The sequence below is a fragment of the Sus scrofa genome, chromosome 1 (genome assembly GCF_000003025.6).
Source record: "Sus scrofa isolate TJ Tabasco breed Duroc chromosome 1, Sscrofa11.1, whole genome shotgun sequence".
Lineage (NCBI taxonomy): Eukaryota > Metazoa > Chordata > Mammalia > Artiodactyla > Suidae > Sus > Sus scrofa.
The window spans coordinates 165,401,298-165,428,179 of record NC_010443.5 but is presented as its reverse complement, the minus strand read 5'-3'; the positions used below and the strand labels follow the sequence as shown (position 1 = coordinate 165,428,179).

At 36.9% G+C, this 26,882-nt stretch overlaps 1 protein-coding gene and 1 long non-coding RNA gene across 5 annotated transcripts in view; one reads left to right on the top strand and one right to left on the bottom strand.

The window, feature by feature from the left end:
* Positions 1–26,882, top strand: part of LOC110261942 — a 181,971-nt gene that overhangs the window by 8,607 nt on the left and 146,482 nt on the right. The gene's annotated exons all lie outside the window — the stretch shown is intronic.
* Positions 8,652–26,882, bottom strand: part of IQCH (IQ motif containing H) — a 226,439-nt gene continuing 208,208 nt past the window's right edge. The window contains exons 19-21 of the mRNA XM_021100401.1: positions 25,886–25,947; positions 22,699–22,807; positions 8,652–11,356 (exon numbers count right to left, since the gene is read on the bottom strand). Coding sequence (XP_020956060.1) covers positions 11,228–11,356; positions 22,699–22,807; positions 25,886–25,947 — 300 coding nt within the window. The 3' untranslated portion in view covers positions 8,652–11,227. The remainder of the gene's footprint in view (positions 11,357–22,698; positions 22,808–25,885; positions 25,948–26,882) is intronic.

The following is a 26,882-nucleotide window of genomic DNA, read 5'->3' as shown; positions in this document are numbered from 1 at the left end:
GTTAATGATCTATAAACAAATACTGAAATGCCCTAAGGGGCTCTCCATTTAAAGGGGCCTTGAATCATTTTGTAGTAGAAATATAGTAGTCTACCCAGTGATTTATTGTTTGTCAGTTTAGGTTTTTGAAGTGGCATTCCACTGGTATTTTCAGATGGGGCATGTTTTTAATTTACTGTATGATAGCAGTAAATTTTATTCAGTTTTTCCCCTTCCAGAGAAAAATTTTTAAATGTTGATCTGGTTTCCATTGTACAAAATACCTTTTTATTTGTGTATGTATATGTGTGCCCATTTCAGTTTCTTAAGCTAAAAGTGACTATGGAGGGCAGTAATGTCAACATAATAGTATCCTCCAGTTGCTGAGTACTTTTTTCGTGCCAGGTAGTTTCCACCTATTGTTTCATTGAAACAACATTCCAGAGCAGGGTTTCATTTTCCTCATTTTCAAGCTGAGGAAACTGAGTGTCAGAAGTTAGAGGTTACTATAAACTGCCTGCAGTTACAGGGTAGGCAGGTGGTGGAACTTGATGCTACATCCAAAAGAACTCAAAATCCCAAGTTTGACTACAGTTAAAGAGTCACGTGATGCTAGACTCAGATGTAAAAGTAGCTGACAGAATTTGACATCCTTTCGATGTTACACATTTAGGGGAAATAAGAAATAGCCATCCAAAATATGGCTGACCCAGCCCAGAATTCTGGGAGCCTACATGATGACTCTCAGGAAAAAAAAAAAAAAAAAAAAAAAAAAAAGATTTTTCGTAACAGAATCACTTGCAAGATTTGTTGTAAAACAGCTATTTCTATGTATATTGAAAATACTTTCAAAATATCTTTAAAATTGAAAGGCATGCAATAAGGCGTTTCGATACCACCAACAAAGATCTCAACTCTAAGCAAGTTATCAAGCTCTAAAACTTGGATTTTATTAGGGGAACACAAAGCGTATTTAGGAATTCTTTGGACTGCTTTTATGACTTTTCTGTAAGTCTAAAATTGTATTCAGATTTTAAAAGTTTAGTTTTCAAAAACTTGGGTTTTAATGGAGAGGATCTGGTCATAGTTTAGATGGGTATGAATAATGCTGCTGCTGTGGGTGATAAGCATTTAGTCCAAGCCAGCACTTCAGTGAACCACAACTGTGGTTCAGCTCTTTCTTTTTATTCCTTATTGCTATTTCTAATAAAGCAAGACGTTAAAGCTAACTACATGCTCTATTAATTATATGAAGGTGAACTTGAGTCATATTTGTTACTGAAGATGATTAATAATTACCAGTTCTGCACACGTTTCTGGTGCATTTCAGTAAATAAACAGGGTACATTGTTGGGTAGTAATTGATTAATTAGCACATTCATCCTACACAGCTCAATGGTCTAAGGATGCTGAGTTTGAGATATTGCTCATAATTATTACAAGAAACAAATCTGTTCCATTTCTCACTTTATTCTTCTGTACACTAAGATTTTTTTTCTAAATCGAATGTTTAATGGTTCAAAACCTTATAGGTTTTATTCAGATAAATCAACTCAAGAAAAATTACTAGTCATAATCTCAGAATCTTGTTTTTGTGTGAACTAGGGTGAAAACTTTTACGAGGCTAATTTTAACATTAGATCTTGCTGTTAAACTGGATCAAATACTGTAAATATAGGGCACTTTCCCACCATGCAGGAAATGCTCATTGAGCACCTATGCGCAACAGGGGCACTGGAATCTCATTTGCTTTCCAACCACATCAAATAAGCTCAGGATTGCAAGTGTCATCGGGTTGGCACTGCACAGCACCAAGCAAATATACTGTGTAATCTTTAGAGAAGTATAACAGCATGTATTGGTTACCATTTTAACTATGCAGCAATCTAGGATTTTTTTTTTGTAATTTATTGACCCAGCATGTAGTTGAGACAGCTTTAGACAGGGAGTCATGAGTCCTGGGTCCTACTCTATCTGTATTCTTTCCTGAAGAACCTTTGTGACTCTGGGCACATCATTACACCCTTCTCTAAGCATGGATCATTCATCTGTAAAATGAAGGCTTCAACCAGGGCTGATGAAGTGTAGTGAGGAGCCCAGGCTGCAGAGACAGACAGACCTAAGTTTGAATCTGGACTTCCCATTACTGTTTTTTATGATTTAGGGAAATTATTTAACCTCTCTGAGTTTCTGCTCTGTTTGATTGAATTTGTTGTAAGGACCAAATGATACATGAAAATAGTTTGTGAACTAAGGAAATACCATGTAAGTACAAGGCGTTGCTAATATTATTAGTAACTATTTTAATGGCTGACATGAATGTGATATGTACTGGAAGGATGCATCAAAATGTCCATGTGCTGGTCTAATAGTAGATGATTAATAACATCCTTTATGTCATTATTAAAATGGCATTGAGTAGGAAGTTCCCATCATGGCTCAGCAGTAACAAACTCAACTAGTATGCATGAGGAAGAGGGTTCCATCCCTGGCCTCTCGCAGTGAGTGGGTCAGGGATCTGGTGTTGCCATGAACTGTGGTGTAGGTCACAGATGCAGCTCAGATCCAGTGTTGCTGTGGCTATCGTCTAGGCTGGCTGCTATAACCCCTAGCTTGGGAACTTCCATATGCTGCAGCTCCAGCCCTAAAAAGCAAAAAAAAAAAACCCACAAAAAACAAAAAACAAAAACCCAAACCCCCTCCAAAAAAACCAGCATTGGGTAAAAATTTCTGATATGTCTTCACAATTTATTGGTAAGTGAATAATACAGTTTGCAAAATACTATGTCTGATATAATACTATTTTTGATTTAAAACTTTTTGTTCTAGGAGCTGGGCTGTATCTTTATACTTAAAATCCTTTGGTTGATACAGATAATAAAAAATAGGCAAATCTATTATGTAATACCACATATTGTTAAGTGCTTTTAAGAAAAATAAAAGGGACGGGCATAGAAAATAAGAGAGTGCTAATTAGAAAGGGTGGTCAGATAGGGCCCCTCTCATCTCCTGAGAGTTGAGTAGAGACTGAATGCAGTGAGTGAGCCCCAGAGATTTCTGGAAGGAGCGTGTGGCAGGCAGAAGAAATGGGAAATGCAGAGGCCCTAGGCAGAAATAATAGCAGATATACCCCAAATCCTTAACAGTAGTTAATCTCCAGATAGTGAAATAATTGTTGATTTTAAATTTCTTCCCTGTGATTTCCTGTTTTTAAAAAGTTTTTGGTCTTTATTATTTTTTAAATAAGCTCTGTGATACTTTATCATGAGCGTGTCTCTATAATTAGAAAAATTAAAACACAGGTCTACTGAAAGACAAAGTAATTAAAAAAAAAATGTTCCTAGGTAGTTTTAAAGCTTCCCTTGTCTGTAAGTTTTTGTTTTCATGATTTTAGTGCCAAGAGTCTATGAGTTGGTAGTGAGAATGAAGGAAGCAAAGAGATTTCTGCCCTGGCAATGCCATTTAAAGAAGTGTTGTAGCCGTAACAATTAGTGTGGGCTTTACAGAGGGATATAGAATCATCGTACTTTCAGCTCCTTGTTCAGGCCTTGCTATAGAGATGTCAGAATACTTCATAGAAAGGCACTGCCTGCCCCCTTTTAGATGTGGCCCAGTAAACTGCCTTTTAGGAAGACTTTAAAAGTATGGGATTAAAGCTGCCAGCTAAAACTAGTTTGCCATTTTGTGTCCCATTTATGTAGCTCTAGGGACGATATCTGCTACATTGCAAAATGGAATATTACAAAACATATTTTCCATCTCTTTTAAGTCCAGATATAAATTAATGCTGAAAGATGGCACTGTAGCTATTCATCTTGCCACTGCAAAGCAGATGTGAAAAGGAGATGTGCTCTGGTTTATACAGGACATTTAAAGCTTTAATTAACATTTTTGTCCTATCTGTTTGCACCAGGATCTTCTAGTTGAGGAGGTATACATCAGTTTAAATAAAAATGTTTTCACAATAAAATGTTTCCATTACTTTAGGTGATTAGCAAAACCTAGGAGTTCAGTGCAAGAAAGTGCAAACCCAAAAGATGAAAGGGGTGATCCTAGTCTAAAGGTCATACTTGGCTTGCTACTGTCCTCAGTCAAAGATTCCTTCCAAGAGAAAACCTTTTTGCATTGCAGTGAACTATTTTAAATTATACCATATTTTGTAACTGTTTAAAATCAAGCCTTTTTGGGTAGTAGGTGGGGAACTTAAAATGTTGTACAAAGTTGCAAAGTATTTTCCTCTAATATTTCCAATAGATGGCAGAGAAAGCTATGTGTGATACATAAAATGTTGCCCTTCTGATATTTTGATGATGGTGGATGGAATCATAGAACATTAGAGCTAGACATAGAACATTAAATATCAGTTTTACTTTCTTATTTTACATGACAGAAAACTGAGGAGAAATTACATGTCCACTAAGGAAAGAACTGGAACTGAAGCCCATTAAGACATTTAAATATAAAGCAGATATTTTATGTATCTCATACCCATTTATAGTAAATACAAATGCCGCCTGATCACTATCTGTCCCTTTAAACATTTGCAGGTGACCAGAAACATTCACTCTTTTATGCATCTCTGTTTATGTGAGTAGGTATCACACTAAAAATCATGATCTGAATTCTAGAATATTCAGACTAAGGGTATTAAGCTTAGAATACTCTGCCCTGGTGCTAGGGAACGTGCCATTACTGTCTGTGGACAGCTTTGGGAACTTGGAGCAGAGAGGTGGTTATGATATTCCTAGGCCATATCCCTAAGTTCATTATCCTTTTAGATAACAGAACTTATAATGAAGAAATTATTATTTTGCTTTCCTAACTTCTCCCAAATTAGATTTTTATTTCACTTGTTCCATTAATTAAAAACAGGTTCACAGGGTGTCACCACTGTGGCACAATGGGTTAAGAATCTGACTGAAGCAGCTCAGATTGCTGCAGAGGCACGGGTTTGATCCCTGGCCCAGTGCAATGGGTTAAATGATCTAGTGTTGTCACACCTGCAGCATAGGTTGCAGCTGTGGCTCAGATTCAGTCCCTGGCCTGGGAACATCCATGTGCCACGGGTGCAGCCATAAAAAATTAAAATAAAAAACAGGTCCATGATAAGAAAATATAGAAAGAAAAAAAAAAAAAAACACCTTTAAGAAGTACTGTTAAGGAGTTCCCGTCGTGGCGCAGTGGTTAACGAATCTGACTAGGAACCATGAGGTTGCGGGTTCGGTCCCTGCCCTTGCTCAGTGGGTTAACGATCCGGCGTTGCCGTGAGCTGTGGTGTGGGTCGCAGACGCGGCTCGGATCCCGCGTTGCTGTGGCTCTGGCGTAGGCCGGTGGCTACAGCTCCGATTCAACCCTTAGCCTGGGAACCTCCATATGCTGCGGGAGCGGCCCAAGAAACAACAACAACAACAACAACAAAAGACAAAAAGACAAAAAAAAAAAAAAAAAGAAGTACTGTTAACATTTGGGAGATTATCCTTACAGTTTTATGTATTTGTGTGTATTTGTATACATATATGTACACATTTTTTAAAGTTATAATTTGGAGTTATAGTTTTCATGCTGTTTTAAAATATGCTTCTTAATAATAATTAAATATCACTTCATTTTCCTCTAATAGAACATATTCTCCTAATACATGATTTTTTAAAAAATAACTTTTTGAGGCATATATGATATTCAAATACTGCACATACTTAAGGTGTACAATTTGATGTTTTGACATATGTGCACATCCAAAAGGGACCATTTTCATAGTCAATATAATGAAGACCCAGACAGAGTTTTCCTTCTGCTCCCTTGTAATCCTCTTGCACCTCCTCTTACTTCCCTACCATCCCATGTCCCACCCCCAAGCACTATTGATCTGCTTTTTGTCACAAGTAGTATTCCACTGTAAGGTTATCCTACAATTTGTTTTTCCATCTTACCTGTTAATGGATGTTTGAGTTGTTTCCAGTTTGGGGCTATTGCAAATAAAGCTGCTGTGAATATTCATGTACAAATCTTCGTATATGCTTTCTTTTCTCTTAGGTAAATGACTAGGAGTGAAATGGCTGGATCCTATATATTAAGTGCAGTAACATGATTTTCTTAATGGCTGTACAGAGGTCCCTTATACAGCTATTCATAATTTTTTTGGCCACACCTCTGGCATGTGATGTTCCCAGGCCAGGGCTCAAACCCGTGCCACAGCAGCAACCCAAGCTCCTGCAGTGACAGTGCTGGATCCTTAACATAGTTCACATAGGAGAACTCCTAGCTGTCATTATTTTTAAGCATTGTTGATCATTTAGACCTTTCTGATTTTTCGCTATTGATGCAAATGATCTATAATTTTTTGGCTTAGGAATTGTGGCTATAGATATTCAACTTGAAAAAAAAAAACCGAGATAATAAGTAGAAAAGCATTGTAAAGGAAATCTGGAGATAAAGAGTATATTGTTAGGTAATTTTGAGTTTTTCAGTGATTGCAAAGTAAGTATTTTGTGTCCTTTCCTGGGAAGCAAAGTGGCATGAGTCTTTAAATGAAGCAAAATTTGAATTGGAATTTGAAGTTTATTTTGCTGTTTTGTTGTCAAGTTTATGGAACCATGATTTCATCGTAACATTCCTTATGAGGCAATTGCAGTAAACATAGGTGTGGCCTTTTGTTTCTGGGAGCTATAATTAGCCATATGGTATACTTTTTTTTTTTTTTAACATTTTGTTAAATAAAAAAACCTTAAAACGTAGCATTTTATTCATTTCTCTCTCTCTCTCCATACATACATATACTCACGCATGTATGATATATTTAGTGACAAATGTGGAAGTGAAACAAAATGTTTGCAGATTGGAAAAGAAATGCTTGGGGGGAAAACCACCATCAAACCCCCCCAAACAAAAAAAAACACTTGTGCATAGAGGCCAAAGCTATATTTTTTCTCTGCTATGTTTAGGCTTTTCTTATAACAAGACAAAAGTTGTTTTTACCAACAGATTTTTAAACAGCAGGGACATGCATATTATTTACTGTTTTGGTATCTTTCCTTCATTTATATAAATACCCCAGAAACCAGCAGCTTAAAACTAATAAAAGCCAGGGCCCTCCATCAAGTGCAATAAAGTTTCACAACCATGAGTTAGACTGTTAGAGTGAAAAATAAATCTATATATGTGGTTATGAAGGGGCTTCTTTAGAAAGTGTATAATCACATTTCAAAATTAAAACTTCCACTTGAAGTTGCAATGTAATAATACTACTTTTAAACATTTATGTAGAACGCTTCATATTTGAAACACTTTCCCAACATTGGCCAATTAATCTTGACTATTTCCCTAAGGAGCAGGTATTAACTATCTGCTGTTTTTCCAGTTAGAAAATTGAGGAAGGTATGGCCAGTTCAGAGAGAGAGAGACTGGGGAGACAAGTTTCTGGTCCTTATTATTCTGTGACTCTTTGGGATGTGACTCCTAATAGAATGCATCAGTTTTATGTTTCACATTGATAAGATCATTAACAAAACAAAGATATAAATCTTAGCTCATTCTGCCTAGGCTTTTAGATACAGCCCTTACCCTCTTAGGGGACACCTTTTGGAAACAATAGGATGCAGAAAAGATAGAGAAGAGGCACAGTACATTCATTTCATTTGCATTTGCAGTGGATTGGATGAAACTTCTCCCAGTGAGAAAGGCAAAGTCAAATGCTTCCTCCCTCTCTACCACCTCCACCCTCACATTATCCTGGCATCTTAATTTCTAGTTTTCCAAATAAGATTTACTGTGATTAGCACATTTAAAGAGTTGAACAAATTTGTTATGCACAGTAAAGCCAGAGGAACAGTAAAATAAAACTAATGAACATTTACATTTTTGGAAATATAATTAATGTATGCTTGAGAAATTCTGAAAGATAAACATTTAAATGTTAAAATACTTATTACCTTCCCCACAGGGACAATGTTGGGAATTAATGAGATAACAAATGTAAAGTGCTTTGAGCTCTTTAGAAGAAAGGTGCCAGATGCATACAAATGATTATTAATTGTTAAAGCTATCAGGTAGTAACTAATATTTTACTTAGGATAAAATATGTATTTTTTATATTTGAAAAATTTGATACTTGCAATTCTTAGAATGATATAGCTGAAGTAATGCTCCCCAGACTCCTCCCAGGTTACTCTGCATTTTGTTGGAAATCCTTTCTTAACTTTTTCCCACTTTCTTAACACCCATCTTTTGAGTGGAACTATAGGGCATGATTTCCCAGCTTCCAAACTCTCCTGCACCTTCCCAGAAGCAGTTCTCCACCAGAGTCTTACCATAGGGGAATTCCATTGATGACATTTTCTCTTCTGATTTCTTCAGGCTGTAGTTGTGATGCCTCACAAAGTTGTCAGTTGTCCAAGTGTATGTTAGTAGCAGGAAGCATGTGTAAGCTAAACTGTCCTTCTATACTTTAAGCAACACACTTGTACCTTGCATGATCTGGGACAAGTGAAACTGAACTTTTTTTTTTTTTTTTTTGTCTTTTTGTCTTTTCAGGGCCGCACCCGCTGCATATGGAGGTTCCCAGGCTAGGGGTCTAATCGCAGCTGTTGCTGACGGCCTACACCACAGCCACAGAACTCAGAATCTGAGCGGAGTCTGCCACCTACACCATAGCTCAGGGCAACGCTGGATCCTTAACCCACTGAGCAAGGCCAGGGATCAAACCCACAACCTCATGGTTCCTAGTCGGATTCATTTCCGCTGCGCCACAATGGGAACTCCTGAACTTTCTGCTTTGTACAAGATGCTAGTGGAAAATGTGGTAAATGAGTTTAAACCCCAAATTTCTTTCCATTTAGCCTGAGACATGGTGTGAGAAATCCTCAATAAGTCTCAGTTTTCTTATATGTAAAATGAGGCCAGTAGTAGTATTTTCCCACATGGTGTTGTTGGAAAGATAAAATAATGTCTATAAAAGTTTCTAGCACAGTACCTACCTAATCAGTAATAAGCATTCAATACTTTTATTGTAAATGTAAGTAGATAGTGGAAGGTAGGTAAGTTGTTGAGTGCAACTTGCCATTAAATATCATTTATTTGGTTTCTTTAAAATCAGTATAAAATAGGCAATATGTAAAGGGAGATACTTACCATCATCCAATAATGTATTCCTAAATGATTAGTACAATTTGCTTCTCAAATCATTGTAAACATTCAGTATTAAACAATGGGTCATTTCTTCTATAAAGATGGCTCTACTGTTAAATGTATGCTTCTCCCAAAAACTTCCTGAAAAATGGTACTTGATTTTCAAAAAATCATCAAAGACAATTTTAGTTTCCTATTTAGAATAGTAAAAGCTCAGTAATTTATGTTGGTTAATTTATATTTAGGATAGGCCGTACACATATACATGATTTTTTCAAATTTAACCTTAGTTTACTAATAGTATCTTTGCTATCTATATGTGCTAAAAGATAATAGACTATGCTTCTTTTCAAATGTTCTGTAATTAAAACATTTCACTAATTTAATCTGGTCCTCTGGCTTCTTTCACTTAATTACTTGAAGTGATTGTTTTATTATACCAAATTTTCTCCTTTGATTTTGAAGCCATAGATTTTTAGGTAGAGAACCTAACTCCTAATCTCCTTCTAGTGAGACCTGAATCTGAATATAAGGCCTGAATTTGGAAACAAGCGTTCTGTGGTATGTGTTAATGATAGCCCCAAAGAAGGAAAGTGCATTGTTTGAGAAACCGATCATGTGGGTTTTTTAAAAAAAGGTACAAGGGAGTGAACTCATTTTACTATTGCCAGCAGCTTGAGGCTCAAGAGTGCTAATCAGAATTCACATATAAAACTTCTCTGATAGATTTAACAGTTTTGTGCTGTTAAGAAGGGGATCTCACCATGTGAAAGATCCACTGCTGTGCTGAACAAAACAGAGACAGTTTTCTTTCAAAGTCCAGAGCAGATGAGAGCCATAAGGAGACAGAGGGTTTCATTTACTCTCAGGACATGATTGTGCCAGTGAACTAATGAGTCTCTTGGACCTTATGTTGCTCTGGCTTCAATTGAGGCGAGACTCTAATGGGCATGTAGTACTTCCTATCTGTCAAGTGTCTGGACAATGGGCCCCTCATATGGATTAGAGCTATCTGGCAAGAAAAAGAGGTCATCATTGTACCTAACACAGGCAGGAAACCTGGCTAATTAATGTACTTCCAACTATAGCAAAACAAAAGCTACACACACACACAAATGTTAATTTTATTGCAGAAACTCTGCCTGTGGCTGAGGCATAGTTAACACATTATTGAAATTCCATAGGTAATAAATACCCCACTTTTCCCCAACACACTTGGATATTTTTAAAGATATCCTTTAAAACAGCTGTGTGATTTTGGTGTTGTGACTTGCATATTTCACCCTTCCAGTAAAACTGGATGATGTAGAAATATTTTGAACAATTACGAAGCAAATCCTGAAAGTTCGTGTCAACACTGCATAATTTTAACAATTTGCCCTTTGAAAGGTACTGTTGAATTGAGCTTATAAAAATCCTCCTGCTGCATTAAATGGAGAGCTAGAGAATACAAATATTTATTCAAGCTAGGGGACTGAGTTACACTCTATCTTAAACTAAGAGCAGATACTGCCACCTAGATAACATTCTGATGCTTCAGTTAACTAGATGCTGGCTTACCTTAGTTTTTGAAAAATGGCAACAACAAACAATAGTGGTTTGGTACAATAATAATATAGCGAATGATAAAGAGTAATGTAAAAAATCCATATGAATTTTCTTGGAAGAAAAAAACCAAATTTGTGTTTTGCCAAATAGTGATGATTAAGCCTTTATTCAATTTTTTTAGATGCATAAGACAAATTACTATTAGAAATAGGAGGAGAAGACTTTATAAAACATAAAAAAAAGCTCATTAATCCTGAAGTTTTTAAAGAGGTAGATGCAGAAGTGGTATTAGTAAAACTCAGAACTTGAAGATTATTTCTTCCTAAGTTTGGGAAGAGGAAGAGATTTTCAGTACTCTTACATGAAAACACAAATAGATTTTGGTTTAGTAAGTAAAATAAGATCACTTAATGAACAATTTTTTTAAAGAGCATTACATTATAATCTGTTCTAATATACCTCCTAGCAAACAAAGCAAACTAACTTTTCCCCCTTTTTGGTCCTCATAGCTAAATAAATGTTGCCCTTTTTTTTATGGCTCCAGATTGAAATCCAAAATCAGCAATATATTCCAGGATCATTCATTTATCAGGTGTAGAGAGGTTTTTTTTTTTTTTTTATCGTCTTTGGACTGTAGATTTTCTTCAAATCTCATTTTGTTTTCCTCAGTTACTCCTAGAATGGCTTCAATGTCATCAATAGTGGTCTATAAATGAACAGTACAAATTATCCTGATTACCTAAAGACCTCTTATAAGTCTTCCACCCAGCCTCTTACACGTTTACTTCTTTTTGGAAGTAAGTATGATATAGACCAGTTCTACTCAAAATGTGTTCCACTAACTAGCATCCATCTACAAATAGAAGTTCCCTGGGCCAGGGATTGAACCAGCGATGCCACAGAGACAAGCCAGATCACTAATCCACTGTGCCAAAAGGAATATCAGTCTTAATGAAATGGTAAAAAAATTAAAATGCACCATATCAGTCTTAACGAAATGGGTAAAAATATTGAGAGTATTACTCAATACAAGTTCTTACTTGGAAGCCTAAGAAATTTTAATGTCTATTAAATCTGATAATAAAAAAATGGGCTTCTATTTTATGTCTAATTTTTTCCTTTCATTTTTCTAGTAATTCATTTTTGTTGTATTTGAGAAAAGTATTGATCCATGCTAGGTCAAAAAAAACAACAACAAACAGGTCCTTCACTGCAGATAATTTGAGATGCACTGGTCTAGTTACCCTAAAATGAGGGCTAGTAGGCTGATGGGAGTATTTATTTTCATTGGTTTCCAGGAGGAAAAATGGCACTTTTCCATTTTATTTTAGTTATTTTTTGTTGAGGTAGAATTTATATACCATAAAACTTATCCCTTTAAAGTGTATAATTCAGTGGTTTTTAGTATATTCATAAGCAACCATTACTTCTATGTTATTCTGGAATATTTTTATCACCCCAAGTAGAAACTCTACATCCATTAGTTTTTCATTTGCCCCCTCTTCTAACTCCTGGAAACCTCTGTTCTATTTTTCTATTTCTTTTCATAATGATTTTAATTTTTTTCCATTACAGCTGGTTTACAAGGTGACCCAGTTACACATACATATATACATTCTTTTTTCTCATATTATTATGCTCCATCATAAGTGACTAAATATAGTCTGCAGTGCTATATAGCAGGATCTCATTGCTTAGCCATTCCAAAGGCAATAGTTTGCATCTATTGACCCCAAATTCCTAGTCCATCCCCCTCCCTCCCTCTCCTGCTTGGCAACCACAAATCTATTCTCCATGTTCAGGATTTTCTTTTTTGTGGAAAGGTTCATTTGTGCCGCATATTAGATTCCAGACATAAGTGATATCGTATGGTATTTGTCTTTCTCTTTCTGACTTACTTCACTTGGTATGAGAGTCTGTACCTCCATCCATGTTGCTGTAAATGGCATTATTTTGTTCTTCTTTATGGTTGAGTAGTATTTCATCGTGTACACTTAATCACATCTTCTTAATCCATTCCCCTGTCAATGGACACTTAAGTTGTTTCCATGTCTGGCTATTGTGAATAATGCTGTAATGAACATACGGATGCATGTGTCTTTTTCAAGGAAAGTTTTGTCCAGGTATATACAAAGAGTGGGATTGCTGGGTCATATGGTAGTTCTATATATAGTTTTCTAAGGTACATCCATACTGTTCTCCATAGTGGTTGTACCAATTTACATTCCCACCAGCGATGCAGGAGGGTTCCCTTTTCTCCACACCCTCTCCATCATTTGTTATTTGTGGACTTATTAATATGGCCATTCTGACTGGTGTGAGGTGGTACCTCATGGTAGTTTTGATTTGCATTTCTCTAATAATCAGGGATGCTGAGCATTTTTTTATGTGCTTATTGGCCATCTGTATATCTTCTTTGGAGAAATGTCTATTCAGGTCTTTTGCCCATTTTTCAATTGGGTTGTTTGTTTTTTTGCTGTTGAGTTGTATAAGTTGTTTATATATCTTAGAGATGAAGCCCTTGTCAGTGGCGTCATTTGAAACTATTTTCTCCCATTCTGTAAGTTGTCTTTTTGTATGTTTTATGGTTTCCTTTACTATGCAAAAGCTTGTCAGTTTGATTAGGTCCCATTGGTTTATTTTTGGTTTTATTTCTGTTGCCTTGGGAGACTGATCTGAGAAAACATTTGTAAGGTTGATGTCAGAGAATGTTTTGCCTGTATTCTCTTCTAGAAGTTTAATGGTGTCTTGTCTTTAGTCCTTTTTTTTTTTTTTTTTTTTTTTTTGGTCTTTTTGTCATTTCTAGGGCCACTCCCACAGCATATGGAAGTTCCCAGGCTAGAGGTTTAATCGGAGCTGCAGCCGCTGGCCTACACCACAGCCACAGCAACGTGGGATCCGAGCCACGTCTGGGACCTACACCACAGCTCACAGCATCACCAGATCCTTAACCCACTGAGCAAGGCCAGGGATCGAACCCGAAACCTCATGGTTCCTAGTCAGATTCTTTAACCACTGAGCCACGATGGGAACTCCCAAAGTCTTTAAGCCATTTGAGTTTATTTTTGTGCATGGTGTGAGGGTGTGTTCCAGTTTCATTGATTTACATGGGGCTGTCCAATTTTCCCAGCACTACTTGCTGAAAAGACTATCTTTATTCTATTTTCTGCCTCTGGATTTACCTACTCTGGACATTTCATGTAAATGGAATCATATAATATGTGGACTTTTTTTGTCTTAGTAGAATGTTTTCAAGGTTCATGCATGTTGTAGCCTGTATCAGAACTTAATTTCCTTTTTAAGGCTGAATAATATTTCATTGTATCTGTTACCTATTTTTACTTTGGTTGCTTACACTTTAGGTATTATATTTAAGAAACCATTGCTAACCATAAGATCATGAAGATTTATACCTATGTATTCCAATATATGAAATATTGTTCATATAATATGGAATTCACCCATTTATTAGTTGATGGGAATTTGGGTTGTTTCCACTTTTTGGCTGTTACGCTTCTGTGAACATTAATGTACAAATTTTTATATAAACATATATTTTAAGTACTCTTGGGTATATAACTTGGTGTGGAATTGCTGAGTCATAATTTTATGTTTAACTTTTTGAGGCGCTATGAAACTATACACAGCAGTGACATCATTTTACATTCCTATCCATAATATATGAGGGTTCAAGTTTCACCATATTCTTATCAGTCCTTGTCACTGTCTTTTTCACAATTGCCATTTAGGTGTGAAATGGTATCTTACAGTTTTGCTTGTTTGTTTTTGCCACACCTGCAGCATATGGAAGTTCCTAGGCTAGGGGTAGAATCAGAGCTGCAGCTGCCGGCCTACACCACAGCCACAGCAACACTGGGTCTGAGCCACATCTGCAACCTACACTGTAGCTTGCAGCAATGCCAGATGCTTAACTGACTGAGTGAGGCCAGGGATTGAATCCGAATTCTCATGGACACTAGTCAGGTTCTTAACCTACTAAGCCAGAACAGGAACTCCCATATCTAATTGTTTTGATTTACCTTTCCCTAATGACTAATGATGTTGAGCATTTCTTCATGTGATTATAGTCTATTAGTGGGTCTTTTTTTGAAAACTATTTAGATCCTTTGTTTACTTTTTAAGTGGGTTATTTGTCTATTGCTGAGTTGTAAGAGTACTTTATATACTTAGATACTAGAGACTTATCAGATATATGATTTGCAAATATTTTTATACCTGTTTTATTCTAAGAGTTTAATAGTTTTAGCTCTTACATTTGTTTGGTCCATTTTTATTTAATATTTGTATGTGCTGTGGAGTAGAGAGGTACTTCATTCACATGTAAATGTCTGTCTGTCCCAGCACCATTTGTCAAAAAGACTATTCTTTTCCAATTGAATTGTTTTGGCACCCTTGTTGAAAATAATTGACTATAAGTGTGTGAGTCTATTCTAGACTCTCAGTTCTATTCCTTTAATCTATATGTCTATTTTTATTATGGTACCCCACAGTCTCAAGACTTACTCAACTTACTGTAGCCTTATAGTAAGTTTTGAAATCAAGAGGCACTCTAACTTTGTTCTTTTTCAAGATTATTTTGAATCAGCAAGAGATTACGCTGAATCTCTTGCATTTCTACATGAATTTTAGCATTGTCTTGTCAATTTCTGCAATAAAGTCAGCTGGGATTTTGACAGGAATTTTTCAGTGAATCTGTGGATCAGTTTGGAGAGTATTACCATTTCAGCAGTGTTAAATCTTCCATTCCACAAACACAGAATATCTTTCCATTTATTTAGGTCTCCTTTCTTTTATGATGTTTTGTGGTTTTTGGCAGACAGGTCTTGTTCTTAAACTTATTTCTAAGTGTTTTATTTTTTTTTGATTAAAAACTTGATTGAAAAATTTTTTTGGATTTTTTATTACTAACAGAGTATAACACCTGATTTTTGTATATTGGTCTTTGGTCTTACGACCTTGATGAATTTGTTTATTAGCTCTAATAGATTGTTTCTGGGTTCTTTAGGATTTTCTGTATATAAGATCATGTCATCTGTGAATAGCGATAATTTTATTTCTTCCCAATTGGATGCCTTTTATATCTTTCTTGCCTAACTTCCCTGGCTAGAACCTCCAGTACAGTGATGAATAGAAGTGGTAAAAGCAGAATCCTTGTCTTACTCCTGATCTCAGGGGGAAAGCTTTCAGTCTTGCACCATTAACTATGATGTTAACTGTTGTTTTTTCTTAGATTCTTTTATCAGGCTGAGGGAGTTACCTTTTATTTCTAGTTTGTTTGAATGTGTGTTTTTTTTTTTGGCTGTGCTCACAGCAAGTAGAAATTTCCAGGTTGGGAACTGAACATACACCACAGCAGCAACAGTGCCTTAACCTGCTGTGCCATCAGGGAACTCCTTGAGTATTTTTAATTAATTAATTAATTTATTTATTTATTTTTGATGGGCATTTTTTTATTCCATTCCCCTCCCCCCCATAATGTATCATGCTACAGTGAACATCATTGTAAATACATCTTTGTGCACACATGCAAATATTTTTAAAGGATAGATTCTTATTAGTAGACTTGTTAAATGAAAAGATGTTGTACATTTAACATCTTGATAGGTTTTTTCGAATTGGTTTTGAATAGGCTTTACCAATTTACACTCCTATCTATGGTGTATAAGAAAGCTGGTTTCTTGCATCCTCTCCAATGCACTATGCAGCATTATTCAGTCTAATAGAAATGAAAGTCATTTCAATTTGTACTTCCTTGATTATTCAGAGCTCTTCTTTTGTTTTCTTTGACCAGTGAAATTTCATCTTCTTTGAACTTCTTGTTTATATCCTTTTATAGTTTCTCCACCCAGTTGTCTTTTCTCATATCAAATTTTCAGACCTTTTAAAAAATAACACATTTCTGGGCATTAATCTTTGACCTGTTAAATATGGCACTTGTCTCTTTGGTTTTAGTCCCTATAGATATCTTGTAATGCTATAAGATCAAATCAGTTGTCTTTTTTGGTGACAGTTGGGTTTCAAAACCTCCATCTTCAGATCATAGAACTCTATCTCCCTTATTTTCTTCTATACTTCTGTAGCTTTGCTTCTTACGTCTAGTGAGTTTTTTTAAGGTTAGTTAGGCCAGCTACATAAAGAAGATTTAGAAAGTTTTTCTAAAGATTTATTTGAGGGAGTTTTCCTTGTTTTAGAAATTGAACAAGAAAGAAATAGAATGCCTTGTGCTTTGAGCTTCTTGAGTACATATTCTGTGTCATATTCATTGTTACATTTAAATGTGAATGAATGTTTCCTCTTCTTGTCTATTTCTTCTTCCAGTCAGCTCCAGTCCTGTTGATGTGGCCTTCTCTTTGTTGTCTTCTGGAGTAGGATATCTTTTTGAAGGTTTCTGGTCCATTTGGTTGAAGATTGCTCAGCATGTTAGATTTTGTTGTTTTTAGGAGAGAAGTTGAGCTCCAGTCCTTCTATTCTGCCATTGTAATCCCATCTCTGAGTGTTTTTTTTTTAAATCAAGAAAGGGTGTTAGAGGGAGTTTCCTGATGGCTCAGTGGATTAAGGGTCTAGCATTGTCACTGCTTTGGCTCAGGCTCAGTCCTTGGCCAGGAAACTTCTATGTGCTATAGGTGTGGCCAAAAAAAAAAAGAAAAAAAAGAAAAAGGGTGTTAGATTTTGTTAAATGCTTTTTTTTTTTTTTTTTTTTTAAGGCTGCCCCCATGGCATATGGAAGTTCCCAGGCCAGGGATTGAATCCGAGCCAGAGCTACGACATACACCACAGCTGCAGCAATCCAGATCCTTAACCCACACTGAACTGAGCCCGGAATCAGACCAGCACCTCTGCAGAGACAGACTGGACCCCTAACCCACTGTGCCAAGGTGGGAACTCCAATCACCTTCCATTTTTATATGGCCTTACTTTACTGGTAAATCTTTGTTTATAAACTTTATATGGCCTTACTTTACTGGTAAATCTTTGTTTACAAACTAATTAGAATGTCATTAGGATAGTATGTAGAAAATACTACCAGCTACCAAATACTACCAGAAATGAATCTATTCCACTTTTCAAGTTTTTAAAAATTTTTCCGGAGTTCCCGTCGTGGCGCAGTGGTTAACGAATCCGACTAGGAACCATGAGGTTGCGGGTTCGGTCCCTGCCCTTGCTCAGTGGGTTAAGGATCCGGCGTTGCCGTGAGCTGTGGTGTAGGTTGCAGACGCGGCTCGGATCCCGCGTTGCTGTGGCTCTGGCGTAAGCCGGTGGCTACAGCTCCGATTCAACCCCTAGCCTGGGAACCTCCATATGTCATGGGAGCGGCCCAAGAAATAGCAAAAAGACAAAAAAAAAAAAAATTTTTTTTTCCTATTTTATTGAGACTTAAAGTTTTTACCTTTAGACCTTCTAGCAAGGATAAAAAAAGTCAAGGTAACAATGATTCACATGAGAAGGATAGAAACCATGACATAGTTAAAAGCTACATAAGAACACCTGACTCTTAGGAGTTCCCGTTGTGGCTCAGTGGTAATGAACCTAGCTAATATCCATGAGGATGTGGGTTTGATCCCTGGCCTTGCTCAGTGGGTTAAGGATCCAGTGTTGCTGCGAGCTGTGGTGTAGGTTGCAGATGTGGCTTGGATCTGGCATTGCTATGGCTGTGGCATAGGCCGGCAGCTACAGCTCTGATTTGACCCCTAACCTGGGAACTTCCATATGCCATGGGTATGGTCCTAAAAAGACAAAACAAAACAAAAAAACCTGACTTTTGATGATTCTGAAAGTTAGGCAAAGATCAGAAGAATAGCCTTTATTTTGTCAACAGTAGTTGGTACTGCCAACCTAAAGTCCAAGCCTGGAGTCTACTAAATCTGCATGGTGTGGGGGATAAACCACATGTCTTGGTTTGCCCAGGCTTATATAAAAAAATGCCACAGACAGGATAGTTTATTTGTTTATTTTTGTTTTTATTTCTGTTGCCTTGGGGGACAACTTAAGAAAGCATTGGAATGATTTGTGTCAGAGAATGTTTTGACTGTGATCTCTTCTCAGGCTAGGGCTAAATCAAAGCTGCAGCTGCTGGCCCCCACCATAGCCACAGCAAAGCAGGATCTGAGCCATGTCTGCGACCTACACTGTAACGCCAGATCCTTAACCCAAGGATCAAACTCACATCCTCATGGATGCTAGTTGGGTTCTTAACCTGATGAGCCACAGTGGGAACTCTCTTTTCAAGGAGTTTTTAAGTCTTTAAGCATTGTGAGTTTATTTTTTAAATGCATGAATGTGAAACCAACAGTACTAATGGCCTGAACCTCCCCAGAACCCAAGTTGAAACTTGAACCCGCATGCCAGGACTTGAACGCAGCCAAAACCCAGATTGGGATTTGAACCCATGGTTTTAAATTAGATTCACTCACCCTGTGTCTGGCCTCACTGAGGTTCAGGTTCTTCATGTCTTTGCGCAGAAGGAATTCAGTGAGAGACAAAGTGATAAGCAAGAAATAAGTTTACTAAGATAGGACACTTGTGAGATGTGCAGAAGGGCAGGCATGGAAGCTCTGCCCCAAGGATCGGGTGGGCTACAGTTTTATCCTCCAAGGGGAGTGGCGGTTGGAAAAGCCTGCCTCTCCCTTTCTGGGACTAGTAGCTCCTTCTTAGTATCTGGTAAGATGTGTATTCAGATCTGCAGAAGGGTGGTCCTCAAACTCATGCCCTTGGTCTCAATCTGGATGTAGGCTTCATCCCATCCCCCACCCAATGACTTGAGGCAATTCTTACACCTCCACTAGTCAAGCAAGCCTGCCTTGTTCTGATGGCTTTTTTGAGCAATTTATTAACTTACGGTGATCTCCCAAAGTCCTCTAGATTTCTCTATCTGCGATCCTTTATTGTAACTTCTGCAACTACCTGTGCCTACTCCATCCCTATCAGATGGAGTGAGGGTATGTTCTAACTTCATTTATTTATGTGCAGCTATCCACATTTCCCAGCACTGCTTACTAAAGAGACTATCTTTTCTCCATTGTATATTCTTGCCTCCTTTGTCAAAGATTAATTGACCATAGGTGTGTGGGTTTATTTCTGGGGTCTCTGTTCTGTTACATTAATTCGTATGTCTGTTTTGTGCCAGTACCACACTGTTTTGATTACTCTAGCCTTGTAGTATTGTCTGGAGTCTAGGAGGATTAGGCCTCCTCCTTTCTTATTTTCCTCAGGATTGCTTTGGCAATTCTGGGTCTTTTATGGTTCCATATAAATTTTAGGATTATTTGTTCTAGTTCTGTGAAAAATGTTATGGGTAATTTGATATCCATTAAATCTGTAGATTGCTTTGGGCAGTATGGACATTTTAACAATATTAATTCTTCCAATCCAAGCACATGGGATAGCTTTCCATCTCTTTGAATCCTCTTTAATTTCATTTATTAATATTTTATAATTCTCAGTACATAAGTTATTTAATTCTTGGTCAGGTTTATTTTTTGGTGTGATTTTAAAATATATATATATTTTTACATTCCCTTTCTGATATTTATTGTTAGTGTAAAGAAATGCCACTGATTTCTATATATTATTCTTGTGTCCTGCTACCTTGCTGAATTCATTTATCAGTTCTAGTGGTTTTTGTATGCAGTGTTTAGGGTTTTCTATATATAGTATCATGTCATCTGCATATCATGACCATTTTACATCTTCTCTTCCAATTTGGATACTTTTTATTTCTTTTTCTTTTCTGATTGCTGTGGCAATACTGTATTGAATAGAAATGGTAAGAGTGGGCATCCTTGTCTTGTTCCACATTTCACCATTGAGTATTATATTGGCTGTGGATTTGTCATAAACAGATTTTATTATGTTGAGATATGTTCCCTCTGTACCTACTTTGGTAAGAGTTTTTATCATGAGTGGATGTAGAATTTTGTGAAATGCTTTTTTTTTTTGCATTTATTGAGATGATCATGTGGTTTTTATCTTTTCTTTTGTTGATGTGCTGTATCATATTGATTGATTTGTATATGTTGAACCATCCTTGGGAACTTGGGATGAATCCCACTTGGTGATGGTGTATGATCTTTCTTAAGTGTTGCTGGTTTCAGCTTGTAATATTTTGTTGAGAATTTTTCATCTATATTCATCAAAGATATTGGCCTGTTATTTTCTTTTTTGGTGGTATCTTTGCTTTGGGTATCAGGGTGATGGTGGCTTTGTAGAATGTCTTTGGGGGTGTTCCTTCCTCTTTAATCTTTTGGAAGAGTTTGAGAAAGATCAGTAAAAGGTTTTTTTTTTTTCTTTCTTTTTTTTTTTTTTTTTGTATGCTTGGTGGAATTTGCCTGTGAAGCCATCTGGTCCTGGACTTTTGTTTCTAGGGAGTTGTTTTTTTTTTTTTTATTACAGATTCTGTTTCAGTTCTAGTGACTAGTCTTCAAATCATCTATTTCTTCTTGATTCAGCTTTGGTGGGCTATATGTTTCGAAAGTTGTCCATTTCTGCCAGGTTATCAAATTTGTTGGTATATAATTACTTATAGTATTCTCTTATGGTTTTGTGTATTTCTTCAGTATCCAAGGTGGCTTAAACAACAAGTTTATTTCTCACATTTCTGGAGGCTGAGAAGTCCAAGATCAAAGTGTTAGCTGATTTAGTTCCCGGTGGGAGCTCTCTTCCTGGCTTGCAGACAGCCATCTTTTTGCTGTATCCTCAGATGGCAGGGGTGGTGAAGAGAGAGAAGGGTGGGAAGGGGAGGGGCAGAGGGAGAAGAAGAGAGAAGTGCACACTCTCTGATCTTTTATATGGACACTAGTCCCATCATGAGGATCTCACCATTATGACCTCATTTAAACATAATTACTTCCCAAAGTCCCCATCTTTGTATATCATCACATTGGAGATGAAGGGCTCAACATGTGAACTTTGGGAGGACACAGTTCAGTTCACAGCACATCTGATTCTGACTCTTAGCTGTATTTGGACTGAGTAAACTGATCATATGCATATAGACTTAGAATTTTGCACATCATAGTAACAGATAAAATGATGCTAGCTGGCAGGAACTTATAATATAAATGATGAGCATAGATCCTTTAGGACCAGTGAAAGTTGATGCAACACATAAAATCACATTGAAGAGCAAAACGTCATTATCTTTATTACTGTTACTAAGGGACCAGGCCCTAACTCAAGGGGAAAAAAAAAAAGGTAGTTCAAATTTTTTCTTCTTATCAAGCTTTTGTTGGGCTTTCCACTTAAGAGAAAAATCATATGTTGTTTCTGATTGAGTCCCTTGAATTACTGGATCTATTCAAGCATGCTGAAGTCTCAGACTGGGAACTATATACAGACTTTAGTAAGCAATACCAAGTGTTCATCTCTGTTCAGCTGGTATTTTAAAACCTTTCGTACAAATCTTGTTCCTGTTTTCTAGAGTTTGGAGACTTCTAGTCAATTACACATGACTGGATTTCCTGAACCAACATCTTTAAGGGATGTTTAGGAGCTTCAAAATGTTAGTGATGAAACACCTGTCCCATTTTGGTAAAATTAGGTGAAGCAGATGGCTTACATATATGCTGAAGTTTTCTTCTGCTTCTTCCTACACACATTGTCCTTCATGGGGATCTCAGAACTTTTCTGGCTCTAGGAACTTGGGCTTCCCAGGAGTCCTGAGCCAGACACTGTATTATCTGAACTATAGGTAGATTATATTCAGGATTTTTGTTTGTGATAGTCTATTTTGGCTCCATTGCGACATTTCAACTTCAACGTGAGAAAGCCCTGTTGCTTTGTAAACTTAGGTTTGGAAATGGCAGCAAGTTAAAACAAATCTACTATATTTCAAAGAAAAAGTTTCAAACTATTAAATTTAACTAACAGGTTCAGTGGGAACCTTACAATATTGACCCTGCACATTCTAAAATACGCTCTGCTTAAAGTGAAAAAAAAAAAATGGTTTAGCACTTGTTTACAATACAGCATGAGGTATTTTCAGCCCTTGTATAGAAATTAACCAAGATCGTTAGTTAATTAACACCTCACCTTAAAATTGGTCTCGCCTTGCATATTAGGTGCTGATATTTCTTGATGGATGATGAAGAGATTGCGAGCAAAGGTCATGAGGACCCCCTGGAGATCTTCACCGATTGTTCTGTTAATGATATCCAAACAAATGAGTTTACCAATGATTCCCCTCACATGCTTAAAAACAATCACCCTCTCATTTGTGCCTGTCTGATGATGGAATTTAATGAGTATTTTCAATCTCACAAGGTGGCAATCTTCAGGGAGATATGAAAGATGAGGCTCCATTTTAACTTGTCAACAAAAAGGATTTGTGTAATAAATATTTTTATTAATCAACTTAGCAGAATGTAGGAATAGGTTCAGTCATTCCTAGCAAAAGGCTACCACTGAGCTAGGACACTAGTATTAGCTCATTTTAAAAATTAAGTTAGTTTAAGAGAATTGCTGCTGAGTGTAATTCATGCTTAACAATTTACTTGCCTACAGAGACATTTGTACCTTAGTGTTCTGGAGACTTTCATCTAGGGTTTATTTTCTATTTCAAGTCTACAAATAATTCCTGCTACTTCTTTCTGAGTGCAGCCCATCTATGTGCAGAGGAAAATGTGCCACATTCACTAACAGCTGTCTTTATAAAGCTGAGCACACATTTAAAGAAGGTTTCAGTGACAACTTGCAAACCATCCTGTAGAATTAAACTGGTCAGTGAACATTCTCAGACAACTAGATCATTGAAAAAAATTTAACTTGGAAACAAAACTCCAGGGCATTTTTCTAGCTATTTTTAAAAGTTTCTGGGGTTTTGTTGTTGTTATTGTTTTGTTTCTGGCTCTGCCTGCGGCATGTGTAAGTTCCTGGGCCAGGGGTTACACACACACCACAGCAGTGAACTGAGCCACAGCAGTGATAATGCTGGATCTTTAACCCACTGAGCCACCAGGAAACTCTAAAACTTTTATTTAATCAAAGGAAAAAAATAGATTAAATGAATGGATTAATTAAAAAAAAATTGTCCTGAGGAGGTAAACGCGAAGAGCTAGCTGCCCCTTAAAGCAGCTGTAAAGAGCTCTGGGATTACTTCTTTTCCATTTGTTACCTGTAGAATAAGTCACCTTTGAATCTAAGGCTTAGACCTTTTTGGAGAGGCTGCCTTTGAATCTAAGGCTTAGACCTTTTTGGAGAGGCTGCCTTCCAGCCTGTTTAGGCTTTCCCTTGGGTCAGGGTAGGAGTAGAAACCTTCCCAGGTCCCAAGACAGGAGATCAGAGCTCTGTGTCCTGCCACTGACTGTCTTTGGGGAAGTTACTTAAGCTCTCTGGCTTTTCACTTCTTTTTCTCTGAAATGAAGGAGTTGGGCTAGATAAGTATTGTCAAACTTTTTGAGTTACATTCCCCAAATTCAAGGACTGCCTACCCCTTTTAGCTACAGAACAATAGTGTGTCTTCTTTTAATAGAAAGAACAATAGCCAAAGGCAACTTCAGAGTCACTAATTTTTTTCGGCCACATCTGTGGCATATGGAAGTTCCCAGGCCAGGTATCGAATCTGAGCCTCAAATACAACCTATGCCACAGCTGCAGCAACCTTGGATCCTTAACCCACTGCGCTGGGCCAGGGGTTGAACTTTCATCTCTGCAGTGACCCAAGCTACTGCAGTTGGATCCTCAATTCACTGCACCACAGTGGGAACTCCTAGTGTCATTAATTTTTAACAGTGATTTGTATTTTATCACCAGAGGGTCAGTATGTATTAGACCTGGCTGCTTCTTAAAACGAATTCCTGGGCCCTATCCAAATCAATAAAATCAGAATCTTTGGATTTGGAATCCAGAAATGTGTGTTTCACCAAGTCCCCCAGGCGATTCTTACATATACTGAAGATTGAGACATACTTTTAAAAAAGAGAGAGAGAGAGAGAGTGTGTGTGTGTGTGTGTGTGTGTGTGTGTGTAGTGCTAGGTCCACAAATGGATTCATGCTCCTTTCACCATACCTCCTCAGTCTCCTCAAGTCCATGGTGCCCAGGTTGGGAACCAAAAAATTGAATGGACTCTAAGTCACTTTCCCTATTAATAATTCCTCTCTGGAATTTCCTTCATTTTCCTTTCCTTGAAACTTCTCAGATTCCCCTATTTCCAGAAATACCCCAGTATAAATGGAGTCAGTATGAAGTTATCCCAAAGCAAACCACAAAGTTCTGGTCTGAAAAGTCATCACCTCTTGGATCCTTCACCTGATATGACATGATTGCAATAAAGCTAAACAAAACCCAGTCATCTCATGACAAGCCTCTCCTAATCCTCCAGAAAAAAATCAAGCAACACAAAGAATAAAAGTTAATATTTGCTCATCTTTTAAAGTATGCTGTAAATATTAAAAGGAAGAAAAACATAGGGTAGAAACAGTTTTCCAATAAGTCAAGATGACTTAAAGTTACCAAATAACCACATTCCAAGATGTGAATAAGACACAATTCAGGTTTGTGGCTCTAAAGTTTTGAGTCCTACATGAGGAGATAATTTTGCTAGCTCTCTAGAATACCCTGGAGAGAAATTTGCAAGAAAATGGGAAGTATAGAGAAGCCTCCTGAGTGGTGCAATAGGACTCTTCTCAGCATAAATGTTTCTAGAGGGGACTGCATTAGGGCCAGAACTGGATCTGAGGAGGGGCTACAGACCCTTGGAGCATCTTGCCAAGTCACCAAAGTATTTTTCTAAACATGCCAGAATGAGAAATGCTCTTCCACAATCAGGATGTCTGAGCTGGTTCCTCATCAGTCAGACTTGCTCTGCCTTGTAGATGTATACGTTTGAGTGTAATGTGTTGTTAAAACTAGCCTCTAACGGGAGTTTCTTGGTGGTCTAGTGGTTGGGATTCATTGTTTCCACTGCTGTGGCCCGGTTTCAATCACTGGTCTGAGACTGAGATCTTACTTAATGTATGCCTTGGCTAAAAAATAAAACAAAAACCAACCAAAAACTAGCCTCTTACTCATCAGTTTTGGATAATTAATCAATTAATACTTATAAACCCTCACTGACACATCTAAAGTCAATTTATGAAATAATTGAAGATCTAAATAAAACAAGATAGACTTCCAATGAATCAGCATGCTGATTAAAATGTATGAGAAGCATCATTTTTGTTGGTTGTTGTAGTCTATTTTCTTAGCTTTTTACATCTCATGGACACACTTCATACTCACAACATTCCCAACTTGTCTCTCTTCAGGTGTTCATATAATATAAAGACAGTTCCTTGTCTTTCCTATACAATTTGAATAGGGGAAAAAAGAAATTGAATATTACGTTGAAAACAAAGAAAACATATTACACTAAGATCACTAAGACTGATTTGAATTGAAATTTAGAGCTATTTGCAAATATTGTGAGAAGTACATTTGGAAAGTCTGTCTCCAGAATATGGAGTAAATACGTTCTAGGACAGAGCTTTTTTAAAAAAAATCCAGGTTATAATTTACATATAACACTGTATAAGTTTAAGGTGTATAACATGTTGATTTGATATATTTATTTATTGCCCTATGATTACCATTGTAGCTTTAGCTAAGACCTCTATCTCACATAATTATTTCTGTTTTGTGGTGAGAACATTTAAAATCTAGTCTTATAGCAGTTTTGAAGTGTAATCACTATGCTGTGCATTAGAGCCCTAGAACCTATTCATCTTTTAACTGCAAGTGTGTGTCCTTTGACCAACATCTATCAATCCCACCCCAACCCCTACCTCTAGTAATCACTATTCTGTTAGAAAATGTCTGTTTCTATGAGTTGACTTCTTTTTTCTTTTTTTTGGCCATGCTTGGGGCATATGGAAGTTTCTGGGCCAGGAATTGAATCTGAGCCACAGCTGTGACCTGTGCCACAGCTGTAGCAGTGCCGGATCCTTAAACCATTGTGCCACAGTAGGAACTCCTAAGTTAACTTTTTAAAATTCCACATGGAAGTGATATTGTACAATATTTGTTTTTGGCTTATTTCATTTGGAACAATGCACTCAGGTTGCACACATGTAGCAAATGGCAGGATTTCCTTCTTTCTCATTGTTGAGTAATATTCCATTATATATATTAACTACATATTCTTTTTTAAATTGAGGTATAGTTAATGTGCAATATTATATGTTGCAGGTGTAAAGCATAGTGATTCACAATTAGGTTATACTCCATTTATAGTTATTAT